Source organism: Apostichopus japonicus, chromosome 10 (genome assembly GCF_037975245.1).
Source record: "Apostichopus japonicus isolate 1M-3 chromosome 10, ASM3797524v1, whole genome shotgun sequence".
In the NCBI taxonomy this organism is placed as follows: Eukaryota; Metazoa; Echinodermata; class Holothuroidea; order Aspidochirotida; family Stichopodidae; genus Apostichopus; species Apostichopus japonicus.
Window position 1 is genome coordinate 1,258,251 of NC_092570.1, and position 25,509 is coordinate 1,283,759.

General features: G+C 37.0%; 1 protein-coding gene across 5 annotated transcripts in view; it reads right to left on the minus strand.

The window, feature by feature from the left end:
* Positions 1–433: 433 nt before the first annotated feature.
* The window catches only part of LOC139974829 (run domain Beclin-1-interacting and cysteine-rich domain-containing protein-like), a 30,740-nt gene continuing 5,664 nt past the window's right edge, over positions 434–25,509 (minus strand). Inside the window, exons 4-19 of one of the 5 annotated variants that reach the window (XM_071982283.1) lie at positions 23,132–23,238; positions 20,672–21,704; positions 20,165–20,274; positions 19,415–19,613; positions 16,936–17,007; positions 14,187–14,300; positions 12,634–12,830; positions 9,488–9,568; positions 6,997–7,070; positions 6,376–6,440; positions 5,799–6,037; positions 5,546–5,607; positions 4,916–5,072; positions 4,593–4,686; positions 4,185–4,260; positions 434–3,894 (exon numbers count right to left, since the gene is read on the minus strand). In XM_071982283.1, the coding sequence (XP_071838384.1) occupies positions 3,807–3,894; positions 4,185–4,260; positions 4,593–4,686; positions 4,916–5,072; positions 5,546–5,607; positions 5,799–6,037; positions 6,376–6,440; positions 6,997–7,070; positions 9,488–9,568; positions 12,634–12,830; positions 14,187–14,300; positions 16,936–17,007; positions 19,415–19,613; positions 20,165–20,274; positions 20,672–21,704; positions 23,132–23,238 (2,768 nt within the window). In that variant the 3' untranslated portion in view covers positions 434–3,806. Of the gene's footprint in view, positions 3,895–4,184; positions 4,261–4,592; positions 4,687–4,915; positions 5,073–5,545; positions 5,608–5,798; positions 6,038–6,375; positions 6,441–6,996; positions 7,071–9,487; positions 9,569–12,633; positions 12,831–14,186; positions 14,301–16,935; positions 17,008–19,414; positions 19,614–20,164; positions 20,275–20,671; positions 21,705–22,527; positions 22,968–23,131; positions 23,239–25,509 lie in introns of those variants that run through there. The other 4 variants (XM_071982288.1, XM_071982284.1, XM_071982286.1 and 1 more) reach the window with 4 other exon arrangements.

The following is a 25,509-nucleotide window of genomic DNA, read 5'->3' on the forward strand; positions in this document are numbered from 1 at the left end:
TTGGAAATAGTTTCGTACAACGGAATTAAGTGCTGATAAATTAAGACCGCCGTACGTTAGAGCATTTTGTCAGAAAATTACACCAACAAAATGTGACAAATGTCAATAGGTTGATGAGAGCGCAATAAAAAAGTCAATAATCGCGAATAAGTAAAAAGTGGTAAAAAGCTGAAAAGGGCGCCAGCAGTCCATTTGAGTCCGTCAGGGGGGGGCATCCACCCCCCCTGACTGTATGGACACTCCGCAACTGGGCTATTTCATTTTGCGATTACCCCAACCTCTCCCCCTTTCTCTAAACCTGATTCTGACGACAGGAAAAGCTGTACAGATGGATTCTGATTTGGTTTCTGACATGATCAGCAGTCCACATTCATTACCAGCTGAATATGCAGGAGGCCAAAAATAAAACAGAAGAAAAAAAGACATAGGAAAATAAATATGCTTTTCATTTTTATTGGTATAAATTCATGTGTATTTGGACTCTCAGCAATAAACATAATCCTTTGTTCCAACACAGATCAATTTTGACATAATTATACCAACAGAAATGTTATTCTACAACAATCTCTGTTATGTTGCCTGGGTTTTGTCTTTTCCTCCTATTTGAAAATGATTCATGAAAATGCCTCAAATTACTCAAATGATTGTTCCCTCTTACACTGTATCAATTATAGTGCGTCTTCGTTGATGCAGTGTAGACGGAAATAGCATTTGACACAGTGTTTACAATTCGACTTTCAAATAATGCATCTACCATGTTTATCATTGCAGCTATGTATACTATGCAGAATAAATTTGTAATGGTCATCCATTGTCCAAGATGACCATTATCAGTTTTGCAGGTCATCGGGTGGATGACTAGTTGTTTACATCAAATTCAGGTTGCTTTGTAACTAAACACCCCCAAATAGAAAAAAAATGATATAATGGTATCACCGTCCATAACTTAGAAGGTACTGACATACTACAAAAATAGTGGTACACCCAGGTGGGGGAGTTTTACTAGCCCAAATCTGGTGTTCTACTCACCAAACCTACACATCTTTCCTTGAGTGTACATATTTGTTGTCATTTGTTATTTTGCCGCACTTGTTGGAACAACCAAATTTTAACTGTTTCGAAAAAAGCAAAAAAAGAAAGGCCTAGTTGTCCGAGGGGCAACTATAAAGCATCCTCAAAAATTGCCCTGCTATATAAACTTAAAATGGTCTGATAGGTAGCTCAGCCCACCCTTCAGTGTTAAGTATAGGCCTGTAGGTATCACAGGGTCTCTAGGAATGGAATCAAAGAAATGTATACCCTTCTCTACATTTAGTCTCCACAACAACCAAAATATTCAGTACATTATCCCAACACCTGTGTGTATTGCACGTATACATAGTTTTATATAATGAATGAAAATATGAAATATCTGTACATGGATCAAAAAAATAAAGGAATGTGCTTTTTAATCTTTACATATTATTCCTTGAAGAATTTTATAAATTTCAGTTCCTGAATTATTTTTCTTTCTCATCCTCCTCCTCCTTCTAATACATCAAACTGTCTTTAACATGTTCTTAATAAGTTTTTTCATCTTCTGGAAGTACCACCATGACTTGCCAGTTGAAATGTTTTGTCCTGATGTACTACTGTGCATATAATGGCATAAGAAAGACATGATAACTCAATTCTAGTTCTGTATCTAAACAAGTAGTACAGAATACACACTTACAAACCTCGGTGCTGTAATCAACAGAAAGTCAACATATCACAAGCAGTATCATTTGCGGGTGCGGTAAAATGCACCCAAAAGAAAGACACCTTTGCCTTTAATGAAAGGCTGTACTTAAAAAATTAATGTTCAAATCTGGTAAGGAATCTTCCTATGCAAAATCTGTTAAAGCAACGATACAATGACAAAAGCAGTTTTTTATTTGAAAATAATCAACATAACATTTGGAAACTTTTTGTAGAACATTTTAATGCCAATTTTCCATGACGATTAATAAGTTTCCCTCGAACTGATATTAAGAGTACGTCTCATACATTACAGAAGACTAACTTTAAAATGAACCAGAGAGCCAAATGAGAAATAATTCTTCAGATTTATTCGGGCTCTTCGCAAGGACCAAGTGGGGAAATTTTTTTACAATCTTTTAGTCAAGTTTATTTCAGTGCTTTGATCACAAGTTTAAGACTGCCTTACATCGCATCAAGTGAAAAGTTACCAATCCCACTGAAATGACTGAATTTCATTTTTTATGGAAAAAAGGAAAAACACTTTTTCGATCGTGGAAAAAAAAAAAAAAGTTAAATCACATCAGTTTTAAGTAGAAAAAGAAGCATGGTTAGGATTACAAATGATGATAGCCTTTGCTGGGTGAATAACATGTTCTCTTGCCATATGTCATTATAGGTTGGCATAATTTAGTGTTGACTATAAAACACAGAAAAGAACATAGGCTAAAGACACACGTAGTGGAATTCCATTTCTGTAGAGGGAAAGGCTTTTTCATCACAAAGATCTTTCATGCATTAGCTGCTTAAATTTCTGTCATAGAAGAGTTCTCATCTCAGTCTTGTAAATTATGACTATACGGAAACAGAATAAGTGAAAGCAAAATGGCTAAGATTATGTTTAAAGTTTAATTTGGATAATCACCACCTAATGTAAGGTACTTTATAAGAATGTTTAATACTGTGACAGGTATACAAGACTCCTCCTCAGGTACCACCTTGTATCAGCTGTATGTACCAAAGCTGCTGATAGACTGGCCAAAAACAGCAGCAGTGTACCATCAAACTAGTGTCCAGATGTACCACCTTCTGGTGTGATCTTCAGTAAACCTGGTATGGAAACAGACTGGATATACACCAACGGTGTAACGTACTGTACCCTGTCATCTGGTGTCATGCTCATGTAGTCCAGGTGCACATTCAACTGGTACAGAAGCACCCTGGCTTTACATAATGGTATACCATACTCTGCCCTCTCTCTTCTGGTGTCATACGCAGTTAAATCTGGTATTGGTGCAGACTTGCTGGGCAGTCAAACACTAGACTAGTTCTAGATGTGCTCTATCATCTGGTGTTGTTGTCAGGTATAACTGGTATGGAAGGAAACTGGCTGTACACAGTGGTACACCATAATGTGCCCTCTCTCTTCTGGTGTCAAACCCAGGGCAGTGTAAAGTCCTACATCACACTAGTTCTAAGTGTGCCTTGTCATCTGCATACCTGCTCCAGGAGCAGATAGTCTCTGCTGAGATTCATGACCAATTACTTTAGGCAAGTTCCCTCCCTACTCCTGTCAGCTGGCATCATCTGCGGGTGTTCCTGGTCTGGATGCTGCCTGGTACACCTGGTTGTACAGACTGGCACTGTACAGTCCTACATCACACTAGTTCTGACTTCTAAGTGTGCCTTGTCATCTGCGATGGTGCCTGGTATACCTGGTTATGTAAGCTGATCCTCTGTACACAGTGGTACACCATACTGTATCCTGTGACGTATTACTTTAGGAGGTTCCCTCCCTACTCCTGTCAGCTGGCACCATCTTCGGGTGTTCCTGGTCTGGATGCTGCCTGGTATACCTGGTTATGTAAGCTGATTCTCTGTACACAGTGGTACACCATACTCTATCCTGTCAGGTAGTACTTTAGGAGGTTCCCTCCCTACTCCTGTCAGCTGGCTCCATCTTCAGGTGTTCCTGGTCTGGATGCTGCCTGGTATACCTGGTCGTGGCAGCTGATTCTCTGTACACAGTGGTACACCATACTGTATCCTGTGATGTAATACTTTAGAAGGTTCCCTCCCTACTCCTGTCAGCTGGCACCATCTTCAGGTGTTCCTGGTCTGGAGGTAGACTGACTGCTATCTTCACTCTCAGAAATTTGTGCCAGAAGTATTTTCCTAGAGTTTGTTTAAAAATAAACAGTTGAAACTTGAAAAGGATAGCACAATGACATCTCATACATTAGTAATGATACAACCACGTCATTTTGATTCACCATACATAGGCATCATCACACACACACCCTATAGGCACAATCAAACATCATCACACCCTATATGAAATGTAGGTGAAATCAGGCGTTCATAGATAGCAATATTAACTATGTTCTTCTTACTACTGGTTAAAACTATCTACATGGGCTTTGATCTCTAGATAATTATACTTTCTAAAGGAATATATGACTCACCTCCTTTTGATCCTGATACATTTTGGACAATCTGTCGTAAAGTCAAAACAGGCCCGATGATAACAAGAACCACATTCTGTGCATTAGGAAGAAAATCTCAAAACTGAAAGATTTATACTTATCAATAAATATGATAAAATAAATATGATAAATATATATGATAAAATAAATATGATAAAATAATTCATTGCTGCAAATGATTAATTGCTGCAAATGATTAATTCCATGCCACAAAATAAAGAGTTAATAACTCCTTCACTTATTATATATTTACTTATTAATCTGTTCTATGGACTTCATAAATATGTTTGAATGGCACTTTCATAGGAATGACTTGTTAACATATGTTAAAATTCAGCACTCAACACAAGATACAGAAAACTTTTAATCACAACTTTATGTCTTTACCTGGACACTGAATAGCTTTCTGTAGCTCAAATGGAAATATGACATCACATTCATTCCTGCACATCTCACAGATGAAACCTTTGGCTTGACAAAGCTGTAAAGATATAAACAAATATAGCGTTTGACATACATTAACAATTGTAGGCACTGTAGAACACAACTAAATTCCGATGGTAGCGGAGAATCGAGGGACCTTTTATCGTAAATAGCATCGCAAATTTTTTTTTCATTTTTGTTAAATTTGCATCATTCTGGGCAAATTTAAACATCAATCTGTCCATACAAAAATCATAAGTGTCTGTAATATGATTTGATGACTCTACCTCACACTGAGTCACATGTTGTACCCCGAGCTGCAGTAGTTTATTCAGGGTCTTCTCCAGTTCCCCGCTTCTGACCCGCATCAAGTCTTCTATGGAGTAAGTATCCGTCTCGGAGAGAAGGTGTGGAGGTTCTTGGTCGAACAGTGAAAAAAGGGAACTGTAGGATTGGAAATCAAGTGCAAATGTTTAAAATACAGAAAAATAACAGAATGTTGATTGTTTTACTACAATTCTTGCCATTTCTGAGGATTCTCGCCATTTCTGAGGAGCTTTTCCTGCCTGCGGTAGCCTTTTCCGTACAAACATTTTCTGTTAACCAACTCGTTTACCACAAAGTCTGCTGGGACGAAGATTTACGATGTTTCACTCGCTCGTTATCTCAGGTGTCAAAGATTCTGGTTCGATACAACTCAAACTCTCAAGTCGGGAAATTAACAAAAACAGAGAAACACCCTGTAGAAACATTTATGAAACAAAAATGAATGCTGTTTCTACAAATACATTAAAAACAAAAAAGTTCCCGCTGATGCTATAATCAAACGTCTTACATCAGTAAATCTTAAAGGTTCTTTCCTTATATAGAAGCTGAAGGAAAAAAACCCCGGCAAAATGAACAAACAGGCAACTTACCGATCGCTTAGCCTACAGGTCCGTATAAAATCTTTCAATGAGAATAGTTGAGACCTAAGCTCCTGAAGAGAGTGATAAAAGATGAGAAACACCATGGTTACGGTTTGCTTTTGAAAAGAATCAGGAGCATAGGGCAGGGGTGAATTGAGGAAGTGGTATAGAAGAGAAGACGAGGTGATAAGAGAGAGATGGTGGTGAGTGGGGGAGGTGGGAGGTGGGCCTAAAGAGGAGTATAGAAGGATGATGAGTTTACCTGGCAGTTCTGTAAGGTCTTGACCTTCCTATATAGGTGTGGGTTGATGTCTCCTATATTAAACAGAGGGTCGCTGTGGATCTTTCTCAAGAATTCCAGTGAAAAGTTCGAGACTGCCATCTTGGTGAAATCCCACTTCCTAAGAATCCTCGATGGGATGATGGTTGTGTTGGTCGTGTGGCAACACTGGCAGAAAAATTTACCTAAATAATGGCAATACCTAAGTCTTTTCAGAAACCCTGTCGTGAGATGAAAATATGGAAAATATTGCATTTCATATTTCGTAAAATAGGTATTATCGGTCTGGTCAAAATGTTACGACTGCAAATAGCATTCATTGATGGAGATGGTTTGCTTTTGTATGTCAAAGCAATCAAAGAACAAAATGTAGACACTTCCTTTCCACCATGTAGCACCACAGAGGTTCCCAAACAGGCTATAAAAATCTTGTCATAAATATACATTATCGGGAGATCTTTTTGGTGATGTGTATACTGTAACTTTAGTAGGATGTCTGTTGGGGGTCAAAAACACATGGAAAGGAATGACTTTAGGTCATGTTTTTTTTTAGACTCACCTCTTTCTATTTTCATTCCACACCCAGCACACCTATAATTTTGCTTGGCAATGATAAGTTTTCTCCTGCAAAAGTAAAAATGGAAAACCGATAACGATTTCTCTGAAGAAACAGAGTGGACAATTTCACTTCCAATGTAACAAAGAGGAAGAGATAGAACTACCACTTTAATGTGGCAAAAGTTTATACAATGATAAAGTTGTCAGAGTACGATTAAAAACTGATTTTTTAGTTCAGACAATTTTCAACAAAAAATTACGATAAAATAAGATTTCAAATTGGGGGAATTATGACTTATGAGATTGGCAACTTCCCATGATCTCTGGCAGGCTTTCTGTGGGTCCAAGGGTAATAATGTGTATCTGGAACCTTACATTGTACTGCCATGAAATCATGTTGACGAATTTGTCAGCTTTGCTACATTAAGCAGGTCCTAAGCCAGCCCCCCCCCCCCTTCACGGGTTGTTCCCATTGAGAAATAATAATACAAATATATTCAACTGTAATATGCGACAACTGAAGTTGTCAACTCACAATTTCGTATTAAAACTAATAGAAACCATTTTGTTTCCATTGTTTGTAACTGCAAATGAATCAAGTCAAGGTCAGATTGTTACTTACTTTGGAATTGGATGAATGTTAAATATCAATTGTGCTCTCGGTGGAGCCCATTCCATGTTACCTCTGAGTCGCATCTATGGGTGGGGAGGGAGAGGGGGTGGGGGAATAGAAATGAAAATAAAAATGAAAAAAATGATTGAGAGTGTTAATCAATAACAGTCCTTAACGGCAACCAATGAAACTTATGCAACACATTAGCAATTACTTTCGATATGTGGCAGCATTCCATTGAACCATACTGCGACAAGCTTTTGAAAAACTGCACAATTACACCCCATCATGTGAACAGGACATGGTGGAGTGTAAAATGCTTGTCATAGAATGTAATTGTAAAATGAAAGTCACAGAATAAGAGCTCATCATAGGTACAACAGTCACCCTAGAAATGTATTAACAATATCCGTTTATTAACAACAGTCTGCTAGCTATCCAACGTAATTTTCGACAAAATATGTCACAATATGATCTTATTTGGACGGTATCAGGCACTCTGCAATTAAAGCAGCTTCTTCCATCTGGTGAACAAGCTGGTTTTAAAAAATCTTATCAACAGCAAAGAAAACGTTAGAGAAAACTTGAGCACAAATGATGAAGACTTTAACATAAAAGCAGCAGTTTGTTTTAACAATGTAACATCTCTCGCTGTGCCAATGTTACTGTGAACATCCAAAAAGAATTTTTGAGTTTAATATCAAATTCAAAATTTAAAAACATTGATAAATCAGGAAATAATGTATTGGATTACTTTGATCAGAATTTTAATCTTTGATAAAGTCACGGTGTGAGTAGACTAAGTACTTCAGCCGTTTTAATTGACAAGCCTCAGATGGTTTAAAGGATCATGTCTCAAAAAGTAAAAAGTAGTAGAGAGCGACAACATAGAATGAGAACAGATTTGTCACCAGTCCGTAACTAACCAAAAATCATTTTCTCCCTAAAATCATCCTTTAATTTAAAAAACGAAGAAGAAAAAAGGGATAGAGAGAGAGAAAACACATTTCCATATAGAATAAACTCCAATCAATTTCATTGCACACATGCTGACCCTTCATCAATCTTACTTTATTTTATAATCACTGGGAACGAAATCGTTCTTGACATTAACAGGAAATAATTGAGCTTTCTAATTTTGGTCTAGCAGTTTTGCAGGTGGTTAGAATTCTTGTAAAATAATAAGGTAACTGTCAACGAACATCTTTACATTTGCATTGCAATTTGTCAAAAAACATTTACGGACGCCGGAAGTGAAATATGATGGTGCCAATGATGTTATCGAGTGATGGAACGACACAACCCACTGTATTAAAGAATACACCAGGATGGATCTGCGTTATCATTGTGTGCTAAAATACGGAGATTGGAAAGTATAAGAGGAACACAGACATAGAGAGAGAGAGAGGTGGAGAGAGAACAGCAATATGGAGACATAATATTATTGTTTTGGATAATATCCAGGAACACTAGGTATTAACCTCATCCACTACACTACATGCATTGACAACTTTACACATAAAGTTTGTATGGAAGAATGTTGAATTCTAGACATCATCTACGGTAGAATATCAGGTATAAAACATTGTATTATCATGAGATTGATAATTTATCTCAGCACAGAGAAGGCATTGGATAGGTGAAGGGAAGGGTGGTTGTACTAAATGATGATCAGTCATTCTATTTTTAAGTATGGCCCAATGATGAAAAAACATCTCTGTTTCTCATTCCATTTGTCTGGAGAAAGGGGAGAGGTAGGGGAAAAAGGGGAGAGGTAGGGGGAAGAAAGGGGAGAAGAAAAATGGGCAGAGAAAGAAGGGGAGAGATGTAAGGGGTAAAGAGAGGGATGAATAAAATGTGCCATTTTATTAAATCTTCATGTTCCCAACCTAGTATTTGGTCTTATTACAAAATGATTACTTGTAGGTGAGCTTTAGGAAAAAAACTTATAACAAAGGAGAGGAAGGTAGGTTGTAAAGAATGCCTTTACTAAGTGACAAAGTGCTTTGGATACCGAAACATGCAAAGCTAAAGATGAGTTATGCAGTTAATTGCTAACACCAACAACACCAACAACAACACCACTACCAACATGACGAGAATTAGTCCATTGACCATAGGTTGCATTTTTCAGCTCTCTTGACCTCAAGTTACTGAAACTTTATCTCTCCTACAAACAGACTGGGATTGGTGAAGTTGGGAGAGTTGATTTGTTCACACCTTGCCATGACTGCCGTGATCTGATAGTGATTTGGCTTCTAGCTGTGTGATGAGTTGCAAGCATAATAGATGAATAGGCAGCTCAACTATAGTGCGAAAAGATGGAACTGATCACTCAGCTAACCGACTGGAAAAAAAACCTGCCGTTCAGTACAAACGGCGGGTGTTTTGATGCAACCTATAGCTAATGGACACTTTCCCAGCATGAAGAATAAACAAAAACAACAACAACAACAACTTGCGGCATCACAAACAGGGATGATGATAAAATAAAACCTACACTTTTATTTGAAAGACTAAGCAGATCAGAATTCTCTCCGTCATCTGGTGAGATGGGCACGGATTGGGGTAATGGTAGAAGCTGAAATAGAAAGAGGTGCGTGAATTGTGGTAATAAGAAAGCACTTTAAAAGGGCCAAAAAAAAAACCACAACAAAAAACAAAAGAAAGAACTGAGAAGACTAATAATATTTCTCAAATGAAATCCTTGCAAAAAAGAATTGAAAAGAAAGATAAAGTCAAAACTAACTACGGTTTTATCTGAGGGAGGTTTCTAACATGACAGCTTGCTTTTATATAAACTTTGTCACAGCTTTTCAAGTTCAGAAGCAATTCTTTTAAAGCTTATTCTTATAGCTTTGATTTTCTGATGCATTTTGATTTTCTGATTTTCTGACTAGCTACAGTTCTATGCAAGGGACGTTTCTAACATGACAGTTTGCTTTTATATAAACTTTGTCACGGCTTTTCAATTTCAGAAACAATTCTGTTAATTAAAGCTTTTTCTTGTAGCTTTCATTTTCTGATGGATTTTTTTGTTTTCTTGTTGGCCTGTTTGCATTTTGTTTTGTTGTGAGCTTTAAACTTTGTTGCCTGCTAGGGAAATCTAGTGCAGTGTCATGATATTGTTAGCACAGCAAAGAATATGACAAATGAGTATGAAAAATAGCTGTGCTAAAAAATAGCATTGTTTTATGCTACTATCAGAATAGCTGTGTTTCATGTTATTATCTTCAGTAAATGACTAATTAATACCAGTTTAAGATAACAAATTGTAGCCTTGTCTATAAGAGATATGTTTACACAACACAGGAAGTGCAGACTAAATGTTGAACTTGCCCCGAACCTACAGCCAACATAACAAAAACTTTTTCTCAAAACAAAGAAATGAAACCAAATATATCATAGTGAAAGTGCTTGGTTTTACCAGGTAGGCAACCACCATGTTTGTACTGAGGGAGGGGGGGAGGAAAGGGTGTACCAAGATATTATGTCATCCGGGGAGGGGTCTACGAGAAGGGTGACCTTTTGAAAAGTTTGGTAAAATGGAGGGTGATTAGATGCAAAATGTTGCAATATTTTACAACTTCTAAACAAACTTCAAGACTTAATTGTTGACGGTATAGGCTGTACTGCCCACACATTTACATACTGTACATTAGGATGCACTGCCCACACATATTATGTATTCACAAACCATACATTAGTCTGTACTGCCCACACACAGTATGTATTTACATGTATCAAAATATTTCCAAAAGTTTCATTTATCCCATGAACAAGATTTTTAAAAAGCAAGTACTTGTGTAAAGTCAAACTCCTTATTCCATCTACCTGTGCATTTAAAATCAAGAAAGATTGCATCTTAAAATTCCAGCCAAATAATATTATGATTTCTTGAGCACAGCAGTTACGCTATAGAGAGTTAGCTTCCCGCCCGTTTTGCAATGCTTCTTTGGAATTGTCCACCAATTCCACACAAATGGGTTATTTATTCCTAAGCTGTGCGATTCTATCTTTCTACTAGCAGCAGAGGAAAGTAAATTTTAAAAAATCTGAAAAAGAAAAGCATTATTATCATATATATTCCAGCATGCAAGTACGATCTAAAATGACAGTCTAGTGACAGAAAATGAGACACTTATATCGAAGTAAAGAATACTCCACACTGTCAGTTAATAACTCCATCTGAACATATATATACTGTCCCTAACTCGAGATTGATTGATCGAGGTCGATTCAACTGGAACCTAATTTGACAGGTATAAACCTTCCCTTAATCCAAGAAGTGAACCATGGTAGGCCATCTGTGTGTTTATTCTGGGTAGATATTCTTCAACATCTTAATTTAGGCTATTTGTAATTTGATTAGTTTTTGATTAGTTTTAGTTTCGGGACATGATACATTTGAAGTGTTTGCTTCGCTATCAAATTTCAATGTATTTATAACTTTATCTAAATGCACCTCTTTCTTAGAAATATTATTTTGCTCTGTGGATAATAAATGATTGAAATATTGAAGAGAAGAAGAAAGACATTTTCAACTCAATTGCCCAGATGACATCATTCATCATAACTCATTTTAACACTTGAATATTACTTCAGACTAGCTGTGGTGATTACATAACTGGGTAAACATTGTTAAGACTAGCTGTGGTGATTACGTAACTCTGTAAACATTGTTAAGACTAGCTGTGGTGATTACATAACTGGGTAAACATTGTTAAGACTAGCTGTAGTGATTACATAACTCTGTAAACATTGTTAAGAGTAGATGTGGTGATTACATAACTCTGTAAACAGTGTAAAAACTAGCTATAGTGATTACATAACTGGGTAAACTTTGTTAAGACTAGTTATAGTAATTACACAACTCTGTAAACATTGTTAAGAGTAGCTGTGGTGATTACATAACTCTCTAACCATTGTTAAAACTAGCTGTGGTGATTACATAACTCTGTAAACATTGTTAAGACTCACTGTGGTGATTACATAACTCTGTTAACATTATAATACTGCTAAAGACAAGTGGTAATGATTAGATCTCATTGGGCTGGAGTTTTCAAACTGAGGTATATGTGCAATTAGGATCAAACAGGGATAATATTCATGTGTAAATACAGTACGACTCTCACATATGTACTGTAGGTTTGTTCATGAGGGAATAGCTGCATATCGGTGACATTACATATCAATTTAAATTGGGTCATAACGAGTATTATGTCAACAATTCAACGAACAGAAAATGAAAGTTACCTTTAGACATTGTTTCTAGATTGGAAGAATTGGTGTGTGACCATTCAACAGTGCAGCATGTGTGAAGAACTAAGTACTTAGGTTGTCACGGTGACATCTCATATTTTCATTTTTACCTTATCAACTTGAAAATGGGCAAGCCATCCCTTCAATTGAGTCTAGTACATTTTCACACCTCATTTACGGACATTTCAATATTTCCGGGTTACAAATTCTGTATTTTGATCAATGAATAAGTGTTGCAAGTGTTATATTCCAATTTAAATCTGATTGATTAGCAAGTAGTCTGATTTCAAGTTTAACTACATTATTAAGAATCCAAATACTACAACACTCTCCTAATAAAAACAAATTCCAATGATTCATCCGAAAATTTCCCGCGTTACTTACAGCTTGGGGAGCATCCTTCTCTGACACCATCCATTCCAGCTCAGAGGCCCTCGGGAGGTGCTTCAGCGAGAACTTCTTTAGAAGGGAGAGGGCGATAGACTCCGCTGAAAGATGACTGTTGGTTTCCGAGTGAATTTGGTTGGTGTTATCGCTATAAATGAGGCCTTTGCTGGATAAACCTCGCTGTAAATCAGCATCTAGGTAATGGAGGAGGGAAAAAATGATGAAACCGTTCAGATATCAAACCCCTAATATAATTGGTCTCTGGTATAAAATGATCTTGTTTCATAGCTATAGCTTGGTCTGATAGATGATAAATAAACAGGTATTTCTCACATATTGCGTTTGATTTCACGAAGATGATGTTCAAGAATTCCCTCAAATATTAAACGTAACAAGGGAATTAATGAATTTGTTCGAAGATTTTGTGGTCTGGACACTTTTCATATAGTAGTATTACGTACATTTATAAGCAAATTGGAAACTTTATTGCAATATATTATACCTGACTAAACTGGCTAAATCTTCAGTGTTTTGGAACTTTAGAACAGAATAAAAAATGATAAAAAAAAGCAACAGGTTTAAGAATGGGTTTAAGAGTGCTTTGGACAAGCACTTTAAGCATTGTAATCTGGTCTGAGTGTTTGTGTCTTCAGTTTTTTTTCTCTCCTATAGGGTCCTTGATGGGGTCTTGAGTGTCCCTCCTGATCCTTTTTAAAACTAAGATAAACTAACCCAAAAGTTTGCCTTACAAAGATCTCTCTGACTGGTAATTGGTAAGTTGGTAGCAATTAAGCAAGACAAGCTGAAGATCATTGCTTCCACACTAAACAATTGTTTCCTCTCTTATTGAAAAGTTATAGGATAGTTAAGTAATAAACATAATCTTCAAAGTGATAAACATAAAATATTGATGTTATTGAAATGTGTAAGTGAACTTAATTCAGTCTTGATGTAAGTATGGTGTCAGTGCTGTGTTAAGTCTTGAGGTAAACTACTAAAAAGGGATTTCTCACTTGTGCAAGATAAAGTGGTGGTCATGTTTTTAATAGCTATTAGCAAAATAACTGATCAAATGATTTATCGTTTGTTAGTATGAATCAAGAGGTGGAATAATTATGCGCCGTCAAGTGATGTCAAAGACAACACTTTTGGGGTTTACTACTAAAGATGGTCGTTAAAGGAAATAGAGTTTAATATATGAACAAAAGAAAAGAAAAGAGGATGGTGAACAAATAAACCGATGTCTAAATTGTGTTCGTGTTAGTGCATGGTTTCTTGTGCAGGTAAAATAATAAGTGTTATATCATAATTATCCATCATGTAGACAATTCTAACCTTCAATAATCATGAAACTGCTTCTTGAAGCAATGAGGACAAAAGATTTATCATTCTTGCAAATACCAACGGTATTCTAGAATAAAGTGAAGCCATTGAGGCAGAAAAATACCCCCATCTTGCAAGCTAGTTAAATATATAAGAGGTCAAGTCAGGTTGGGAGGCGGTGGGGGTGGGGAGGAGTAAAGGGAGGGAATAAATACCAAAAGTTATACCAGAATAAAGTGAAGCCATTGATGCAGAAAGACCCCCATCTTGCATACTAGTTAAGTTTGTGCCCACTCTGTCTGTTAATTCTAAATCCTCCAGACCATCGTTGTCTGAATAATCTGTCAAGGAAGAGCGATGAATGAAACATCAAGTAAGAAAAGAAATCGCCGATTGTTTGACGAGATGGAAGTTGGTTATCGGTATTTTATAGAGGTATTCAACTTCAGCTACTGGAATATCCCTTTGTAAACTAGTGCTACATTCAAATTCAGCCACTAGAATATCCCTTTGAAAACTAGTGCTACATTCAACTTCAGCCACTGAAATATCCCTTTGTAAACTAGTGCTTCATTCAACTTCAGCCACTGGAATATCCCTTTGTAAACTAGTGGTACATTCAACTTCAGCCACTGGAATATCCCTTTGTAAACTAGTGGTACATTCAACTTCAGCCACTGGAATATCCCTTTGTAAACTAGTGGTACATTCAACTTTCAGCCACTGCAATATCCCTTTGTAAACTAATGTCAACTGCAGCAACAGTCAACTGCAGCCATTGGTATATCCCTTATATATTCCTCCTTCAGCAGCTAAAAATAAGATCGATTTTACAGCATCCACCTTAAAAAGTAAATAAGCCAATCGGTTTAAGTATACTTTGCTGTAGAGTTGTAAAGCCTGTTTTAAAACTACTTGCATACGGCGCATCTGATCGAAAGACAAAAACTAATGTCAATTTTATAAATATTTCTTCCTACGATGGCAATGTACCGACACATCTGATTGGTTCCTGCTAGAGCAGACGCAACTACTCTGATGAATTGGACTGTCCATGGTGTTTATTCATTTTAGACGACATACCACACAGTGAAGGATTATTCTCTGTCAAATTCAATTTTTTTTAATTCAAGAACAGTGAGTGATGACAATGGAACTAAAGATTGAAGCTGTGAATTGACATCTAGATGAAAGTATGACATTGATGTTTTATTATGATACTTACCATGAAAAAACAAAAAAAAGGGCAAAATAAATATGGAAGCATTTTTATGAAAATTCATTGAAATATGGGAATTAAATGTTGAATAGCAAATCAATGTCTTTAATACTTTTATGAAAACATGATTTTAATAAACAACAAGTTTTCCCCTCTTACTCAAACAATTTATATTATGAATTTCGCTTTCTTTTCTTATATATATGTAACTTAAAAATCACTTGAAATCACTTAATAGCTTGATGGTTAAATTATATCACTAACACAGTTGATCATAATAATGGAGTTTCTGTTTCCATGAAAAACTCTTTTTCTAATTATATTAAGTACTTTCTTTTCGTTAAAGTTTGTAATGTATAGCTACATGCCATAATCAAAAACAGAAGGAAAATTTCCCCATATTTTCATAGTTGGAAGAAACAAACTTAGAGAGAATTATGTCGTAGCAATAAAACTAAGAAATATCCGCTCTTTTTGTCTCCTGTCTCGCTGCATGTACTCATGTCGGTCATTTGTACTCATTATCTGACATGGACAGAATATAAATAAACATATGTCGAGTTTACATTGCTTATATCCTTATCAATAGTATGGTTTTATTTTGTTTCTTGGGGGAGGGAGGGGTTATGTTTACGTTGCTGTTAACTGTGAATATGTTTCAATTTGTACTCATTATAGGTACTAAACCTTTAGAGGGCTTGTTTATCTGACATGATCAGAATTTGAATAAACCTATGTCTAGTTTAGATTGCTTATATCCTTTTCAATAGTATAGTATATATATATATATATTTTTTTTGGGGGGGGGGGACATGTTTACGTTGCTGTTAACTGCGTATATGTTTCAATTTGTACTCATTATAGGTACTAAACCTTTAGAGGATATGTTTATCTGACAAGGTCCGAATATGAATAAACTTATGTTTAGTTTAGATTGCTTATATCCTTATCAATAGTATGGTTTTATTTTGTTTCTTGGGGGAGGGGTATGTTTACATTGCTGTTAACTGTGTATATGTTACAATTTCTAATTATCGATATGACATGTAAACAAAACTGATTTTACAACAGCTCAGCCATACTTCATTATTTAGTCGAGGAAACAAAATGCTGACGCAGCTGATTTTATTTATGTGTTTTTGGTTGCCAGGTAACATCATAAATTAAGACCGAACCATGAATGATTATTTTCTTCATAATGAAGCACCGGGATGGTACTACTTATGTAGAAACATTCGTAGCTATTTCAATGTTTTGCCACCACCTGAAAAGTTCAAGATTAAGACTTTGCGGGTTTACAAGAGCTCTCAAACTGCCATTCTTGGAGTGGACCCATGACCAAACTAAAACAAAACAAATAACCATTATTTGTAATATTATTATTGGGTAAGATTTTTCATATGTATGATCAAAATGGTATTAGTGAAAGAAATGAAATGGAAAAAATAAAATAAAAACAATTCTCTTGGCTATATAACTAATTTAAAAACAATGCCATGTAAGATACAATACCACATCTTGCATAACTAACCACTACCGGCCATACTTCTGTGAAACTACAAATGTTAGCGACTAATGAATATTGATATGTATTATGTATACCAAATTATGAGAGGACATGTAGTAACGGTTTACATAAACACTAAAGAACGGATGAAAGCTGTGCAAAAGAGCATGCACTTGGTAAACAAACAACAACAAAAATTGAAAGAGTTAAATAATGAAAGAATAAACGCGAACAATAATGTGAGGGTTACCCGAATCTGATTCAGACGAGGAGAGCTGTAAAATGTCCATCAATTCGGCAGACAATGAGTCAGGACTTGACACTAAAAGAACGAGGGTAACATTGAAAAAAAGAAAGAAAAAAAAGTACAATTCACTTGAACATGCAAACAATGAACATAAAATGTGATGCAATAACAATGGTCGATCATGCTGGACTTTAAGAGAGGCAAGGAAGAAAAAAAAAACTTTACGCTTGACACAAAATATAAATTATTTCTCATTGCTTGCTTGCATCGACCGATCCACTCATGTGGGGGGAGGGGGAAGGCTTCATGTTGAGACCATTTCTAGAGAGATGAACATCAAATAAACGAGTCATCAATTACAATGACTGTGGAAGAAGATGATATTATCCTTCACAACTGTCATGGGTCTGTTACTTTTGACTGACACACCTAGTTTTAAAAACATAAATCCAAACAGAATCCAAAAGAAGAGCCGAATAGCCTGTTTAGGTCAATGAAAAGGACTTTTGTCTTTATGAATTACAAAGTGAATAACATACTTCTGTAAGTGTGGGGGGGGGGGGTAGGAATAGTAGAAAGAGGACATTTCCAGATGAGTACCTTATTGTTCACTGGATGTATTTGAGTACCTTCATATCCAGGGTTTCGTATATTTGAGAATACAAATAACTCTCATATTATTTTTACTAATTCCATGAAAGTATGGGCGGATCTTAGTCCATTTTTCGAGAGAACGAAGGTAATGGCCTGTTTCATGTTTGTCTCACTGGTAATTTCAGTTTTGTTTTCGTGCACTCTTGTGTACATTTGTTTTAAAGAATACTATCACCCTCATGGAAAGAATGATTGGGTTATAATTTGAAAGATAAACCAAGTTTTGGGACTCCTCTGTCATTGCCTGATACATTATAAAACTTCAGGGCCTAAAACATTGAGCTAAATACTGGTCAGTGGATTTTGCCATTTGCCAGAAGATAAAGACTCTGGCCGGGGACATTTGAACAAAATAAGAAACACATCATAAGTCGGTCTACATTCATCAGTCAAAGAATGGCATGATTTTGGTTCATAACATGCGGCTCATATTACTGCTTATTAACAGTAAATATTTATTGGCTGATCCCATACCTCTGTACAGTGTTTTTAGCCATAAGATATTTTAAGCACTGGTATAAAACAGAACACAACAGCTGAGACAGATGAAACAATGGATGCCAGTTCTACCAATAACATCAAACATGCCAACGTCATAGAAAGAAAACAGTCTTCATGCACAGGTTGCAGAAAAAAACCCAAATAAATGTGTTTGGTTTTTAACCAATTTTTAAGAAAGTGTGAGGATAGTAAGTTTAATCTCTATAACTTGTTATATTATTGTTAGTCCTACACCAGTTTGAAGATCAAAGGTTTTAGAACAATTAGAGATAATAATTTGAATCTCCATAATCTTTTATCTTTTGCATGTCTTATATGTATATATAACCAGTCCATTTGAAGGGTCAGAGGTGGTAGGTAGATATACATATATATATATATACATATGTACATATACATACATATATATATATACATATATATACATCTACTGCTTTTTTAGACAGATGAAGAGAATCATAATCCAAAGCTGCACAAATGCATCACCTCTAGCACACAAGCATGGAACACATAGCAAGCAGAAGCACCACAAAGAGGAACTAACTCTGTATTTAATCTGCACATGTTAGACTCAGATGAGCCACGCTCTCTTCTTTGTAATAATGGAATCTATTATATTTATAGCTCTGATTGGATAAGCACTCTAAGCACTAGTTTAAGTGAGTTCCCTTATATCTGATATCAACTCACCTCCTCTTATCCTGCAGCTTATTTTGCAGTTTCTCATACACCCCTGGTCATCCCCCTCTCGTTACCTTGTTGCAGTCCCTCATACACCCCAGGTCATGCCCATCTCCTAATACCTTGTTGCAGTTCCTCATACACCCCAAGTGAACCCCTCTGCTTACCTTGTTGCAGTTCCTCATACACCCCTGGTCATCCCCCTCTCCTCACCTTGTTGCAGTCCCTCATACACCCCTGGTCATGCCCCTCTCCTACCTTGTTGCAGTCCCTCATACACCCCTGGTCACCCCCTCTCCTTACCTTGTTGCAGTCCCTCATTCATCCCAGGTTATCCCCGTCTGCTTACCTTGTTGCAGTCCCTCATACACCCCTCATACACCCCTGGTCAACCCCCTCTCCTTACCTTGTTGCAGTCCCTCATTCATCCCAGGTTATCCCCCTCTGCTTACCTTGTTGCAGTCCCTCATACACCCCTCATACACCCCTGGTCCTCCCCCTCTCCTTACCTTGTTGCAGTCCCTCATACACCCCTGGTCATCCCCCTCTCCTTACCTTGTTGCAGTCCCTCATACACCCCTGGTCATCCCCTCTTCTTACCTTGTTTCAGTCCCTCATACACCCCAGGTCATCCCCCTCTCCTTACCTTGTTGCAGTCCCTCTTCTTCCAGCAGCATCCTGTCTCTTCTTCTCTCCTTTCTTCTAATTCTGATCCTCTGTTTCAGCTCTTGTATCTCCTCGTCCGATGCATCTGATTCGCTGTCACAACGCTGCTTCATCTGTTTACATTTAATCTGTTCAACCGCTGATATAATGGCCTCCGAGATACAGAAATGAGCATTCTCCTAGAAGCAATACCAAAGAGCAAAATTATGGTAGTACGTAAAAAACAAAACAAACACAACCCTCACACAAATGTTACTTCTGCAAGGAGGAAATGAACTGTAGAGTTCAACATACTAAATAGCTACAGGTAAAGTACTTTAGGATCCCATAGCAATCTGTGCTGCATATTACTAACACCTTCTGTGAAGTGCACTGAAACACAATTGCTGTATTAAACATGGCTAATTCCTCTCACCTTCAAATTCAATAATATATTCAAAATTTAGAAACTTTACAAAAGAACTAGATCTAGAAAGAACTCCAGCAATTCGATTGACTCCCCCCCCCCCTATTTCATCTGCTGACACAAGAGAAAAATTTGTGTTTATGGACAAATTCCACTATTAGCTATGACAGATTCTCATGATATAATGATACAATGAACATGAATGAACTGAAGTTGAAAAAAAAACAAACCACATTTTAATAAATACTCTTCCATGTTTCCATATATAACAAGGGAAATATTTTTATGTCTGTAAGTTATAAAACAAATTTATGGAGACTTTACCCTGTCTAGTTCTGGGCAGGTAGCAAAATCTTGTGATGATAGAAAACTCATTAACGATTCACCCTCTGATGGCTGGGGGAAATATCCATCCACCATTGGTGACTGGATCCCTGATGAAAGAAACATAAAACATAGAATAGTTAGCAACAGAGCCTCAAAACATAAAGAAATAATATGCATATCATTCATGAGTAGAAAAATTTCATTAATAATAATAATGATAAATTATATTTATATAGCGCTTAATAGAGCGTTTCAAAGCCCTTACCCTCATTCCTCATTTCCTCAAGCGCTTTCCTCAAAGCATTTCATTCCTCATTTAACTTATCACTCCCATCTAAGCTAGTGGTCTCTGACTCAGAGAATGGATAAGACTACTGATAATTCTCACAAATGCCTGTTATATATAACTTTGCACATGCACGCATAGATCATGAACATTTTGAGATCATACAAAAACAAGGATGTTGCAACAAAAGAAAATTAACTTTTTTATATGTCTCTTACCGTGATACCACTGCCTCTCATGGTCCGGGAGAGAAGAAGAGTATTCACCTCCATCACTATCATCATTACTCGCTTTAGCCTCCTCCTCCATTATCCTTCTCGCCTCTTTTTGGGTTAGATGCTCCGAGTGCCACCGTTTATGGGCGTTTCTCCTCCTCAATAGTTTCTCATGTTGAGACATGCTGGCGTCGGTACTCAGTTTTCTCAGACGGCTCCTCGATTTCACCGATCCAAACTGGTCGTGCTTCTTTATAGATCTCTCCCAATTGTCTTTCCCCTCCGGTGAAAATAAACTGACGTGGTAATCCGTGTCGGGGCGCACAGAGGCTTCCGCGCCCTTCGAAGCTCTGCCGGCATGTGAATGATACCTGCGGACCGGCCCCTTGCGCCTGACTTCATATGAGTTTTCGTTTTTGGTCGGATCTTCTCGCACTACCTCTGCACCCCTCGTTGCCTCCCATGGCATCTCATTCTCTGTGACCCGAACATTGCTATTGTCTTCCATGATGGCGTCTTCTTCTACCCGCAGATTTCGGTGACTACGGGCACTCCGACCCTGGTGACTCTCTCGTACTCTTTTAGAGGGCACAAACTCCTCCTCAGAGCTTAACCGGCTCAGAGGGACTTGCATCTTGTTATTCTTCCTCTTAATCACGCCATTTTCGGATGGCTCGTTCCCGTTGACGTCACCTGAGGAAGGATTGGACTCTCTTGTCAAATCTGTACAATGAATATTCATGAGAGGGTCCTTATCTTCAGTCTGAGCGATTTTATCTATACTTCCTCTTCTCTCTTTCACGTCCAGAACAGATTCCAAGTTATCTTTAGCGCTCCTCCTGTGGTTAGGTGGTATACTTCCTAGGGCATGCTCTGGGCTTAATGACACAGTTACATCCTGCTTACAAGGCTCAATAAAGATTGGTGGGTACAACCGAGATCCTAACTCATTGGAGCCTTGGTAGCTGAAAGGATTGAAGGCTGATCTCGGTGGAAAAGACGGCTCTTGACGGGTGATTGACCTTTGCATCTGAAACTAGATTGAAAAATGTATTCACTTGAATACATTCCGTCATTTTGATATTAACTCACCTGCAAATTCTATAGCCATTCAATGTTAAGTGTAAGTTACAAGCCATTCAATGTTAAGTGTAAGTTACAAGCCATCCCATGTAAAGGGTAATTTATAAGCCAACCCATGTAAAGTGTAAGTTACGGGCCATCCCATGTTTAGTGTAAGTTACGAGCCATCCCATGTAAAGTGTAATTTACAAGCCATCCCATGTTAAGTGTAATTTATAAGCCATTCCATGTTAAGTGTAATTTATAAGCCATCCAATGTTAAGTATAAGTTACAAGCCATCCTGCTTCTCCCTAATGCATATGTGGTTGCTTATAGCCTCGTTCCAGGGCGATTTAGTATAACTTGTTTTCCCCTTTAATCTAACAACAGGAATAGCTTGTGAGGTCAAAATAATGTGGACATCTCAATTACATGCATGGACATTTCATGGTTCTCAAACCTTTGAACCAATGAATTTCCTCACGTTGACCAATAGCAACCATTTCCTCATCGAGACAGTATTGTAAGTGTACAATGCATTCAGTTTTTCAACACAATTACATAGAAAAAAGACCTCAACAACTGAAACCAACGAAGTCCTTTAAACCTTTCCTTGAGAAACGATTGCCATAAACCAACCCCAACATTACCGATGAGAGACCAAAAAACTGTAAATGCTTATCTACTGCAAAAGGCTTGTGTTGGCAAAATGTAATAGTTAGTCGGCCTGACATTCCCATCTTAGCAGGGTAATCGTTAGAGCCGAACCTGGAAATTAATCTACAAAAATGCTTACCAATTTGACTGGAAATACCACGAAAGATACATGACTATTGATTTATGGTCCATCGTTGAGATATTTCAGTCACAAAAACAAGAAAAAAGAAGCTCAGAAATTCCAGCACTTTATTTCCTCAGAATAAAATTCAAATCCACATAAACAATCAGCCACGTTCCACGATAATTTGATGCCATTTTCCGATATTTCAAATAAATCACCAAAGTCAGACGATTTTGAACAGATTCTAGAAAACATCTGTTTACATCACTTGTAAAACAGAACGTTTAGTTTAACTGTGCAATGACAGTTTACTGACTGTTATCCATTGATGGTTGCAGATGTAAGTAACTTTGCCAACACTGGCTGGTGGTTTTGCATGCAGGCATAACGATGATACAAGCATGTCTGTCATTCAATACTTTGTGTTCAGTTTCCTGTTTGTCATGCATTAGGCAGGTACTCTAGACTGCTATAATAGAGAGTGATTTATCAACAAAAGATTTGTTTCACTTCCTAACGACTTAACTGATAATTGATAGCGCTTTACAATCCTACTTATGAATATGTTTTTTTTTTATGTACAATGGATTTTAATTAACTTCATAAACTTTAAACTCACCAAGCTGTAGTCCAACTCGGCTAAGAGGCAAGAGTCATTATGTTCAATGGCTCTCAAACAGGTCAAGAGGGCTTGGGTAAAGGCTGGCTGGCAGACAAGGGCATAATCTGTAACAAATGAAATAACAAGACATTAATTAATACAGTCTACATAAAGGGAAATGGAATGACAACATATTAATATATAACTACTCATTGCCTTAGTATGGCAGTAGTTCATGGCATCTCTTCCATGCAATGATAACACATAATTATGGTTTGTCTCGCACACTACAGAACAAACAACAACAATGAGAACAAGCATACAAAGTACAAAATACAACAACACCTGTATTAAAGTAAAGCATATCAATACATGGCTGCTCCTTGCCTTATTATAGCAGTAGTGTCTGGAATCTCTTCCATGCACTGACAATACATAATTATGGTTGTCATGCACTCTACAGAACAAAAAACAACAAAAAAGAACAAACATACACGATACAACAACACCTGTATTAAAGTAAAGCATATCAATACATGACTGCTCCTTGCCTTATTATAGCAATAGTGTCTGGAATCTCTTCCATGCACTGACAATACATAATTATGGTTGTCATGCACTCTACAGAACAAAAAACAACAAAAAAGAACAAACATACACGATACAACAACACCTGTATTAAAGTAAAGCATATCAATACATGACTGCTCCTTGCCTTATTATAGCAATAGTGTCTGGAATCTCTTCCATGCACTGACAATACATAATTATGGTTGTCATGCACTCTACAGAATAAACAACAAAAAGAACAAACATACAAAATACAACAACACATGAAAGTATACCAATACAGTAAGTGTCTCTTGCCTTATTTATTGCAATGCCTTTCATGTTGTTGGTGATAATGCAATTTTATTTGCATTGTCACACACTCTAGAAACTAAGATAGAGTTACTATTTGTGCTTCAGGCATATAATGAATACATTCAAGTATTGTTACTTTCATAAATTAATGTCACAGGGAAGTATACATGGACCACAATGTATGTTACAATTCACAACAAACATTAACACATTGTTTTGCACTGAAACAGTCTCTTTTTGAAGGAAACATGTTTACAAGCTACTGATTACTATTTGACTTTTACTGCATTCTGCTGAGTTAGTTTGCCACCCACCATTGGCCTAGGAGCCCAATTTGATTTGGAGAGGGGGGGGAGGGGGTTGTAACGATTTGGCTGAAAACCAATATGTAAGGGCATACTGGTGAGACCCCCCCTCACCTTTGAAATTCGAATTCGTCAACAGTCATACATATCATAACATCGTCTTGGACAGAGAAGGAAAGCATGTACTGCGAACTGTGTCAATTTACTACACAACATCGATGTCAGATTAGTTGAGCAAGCTTAGAACGTTTATTACCTGAGGCTGATTTTTTTACGCAACTACTGACCCTCATCAAACAAGATAATCGCAGGTTATGTTTTTGATTGCAGTGCCCAAAACGATAGCAAGCATATTGCCCGAATTTTCACAGAATATCTTCTTGGAGGGGCTGCAGCCCTCCCCGTGCCCCGGCCTCCTATGCCAATGCTACCCACCAAATATGTGGACTTTTTATCTTGTAGAATTGTCAAAAAATGTTCTCTGTGTAAAACACTCTGTACAGTACATAGCTAAAACACCTTTAATAGTTAATTAGCAAACATAACAAAGGATCTTACAATCAATTTAAAAATAGTGGCTCAAAAAGCTCCTTTAAGGTATGGAATTTCCTCAAGAGATAAACAGGGATATACTACAACTTACACATCGGGTGGCTTCCATTTCAACAATTTAACTGAGATTTGGAATCTTTCAATTTAGAAGGTCATTTCTGATGGGAAAGCTGTAGATTGCTCTTGGATGACTATGACTATGACCCGGCCCGGTATCAAACACGCTAAGCCTCATTGCTTCAAATGCCCCCACCTTTATTTAATCGGCCACAGTGCCGGTATCATAGAATTTATTTGTTTATAGTTTGTAGAGAGCTTACACCTAATATAAATATATCGTGTAAGTGATGTCTTATTTATTTTCTTGTGCACTCTCTGAGCTAATATAGTACTTGCTCTCCTCACTACAAAAAGACACTTACTGTAATATAGCCCGTTCACTGTTTATATGCATACTAACCTTTGGAGTTATATATACTAGACTGTTGACATTTATTACACCAAGAGAAGATCAAAATAGTTAAAAACTAGAACAGTTATTGGAAAAAGGTCATAAAAGTCTTTTGCAGTAACAAAGTCAACATTCTCTACCTCATCTCAAATAAAAAATTCTGCCCTTTGTTATATATCTAGACACAAATCTGGATGTAGTTAGCACAAAGTGTACAGATGAAT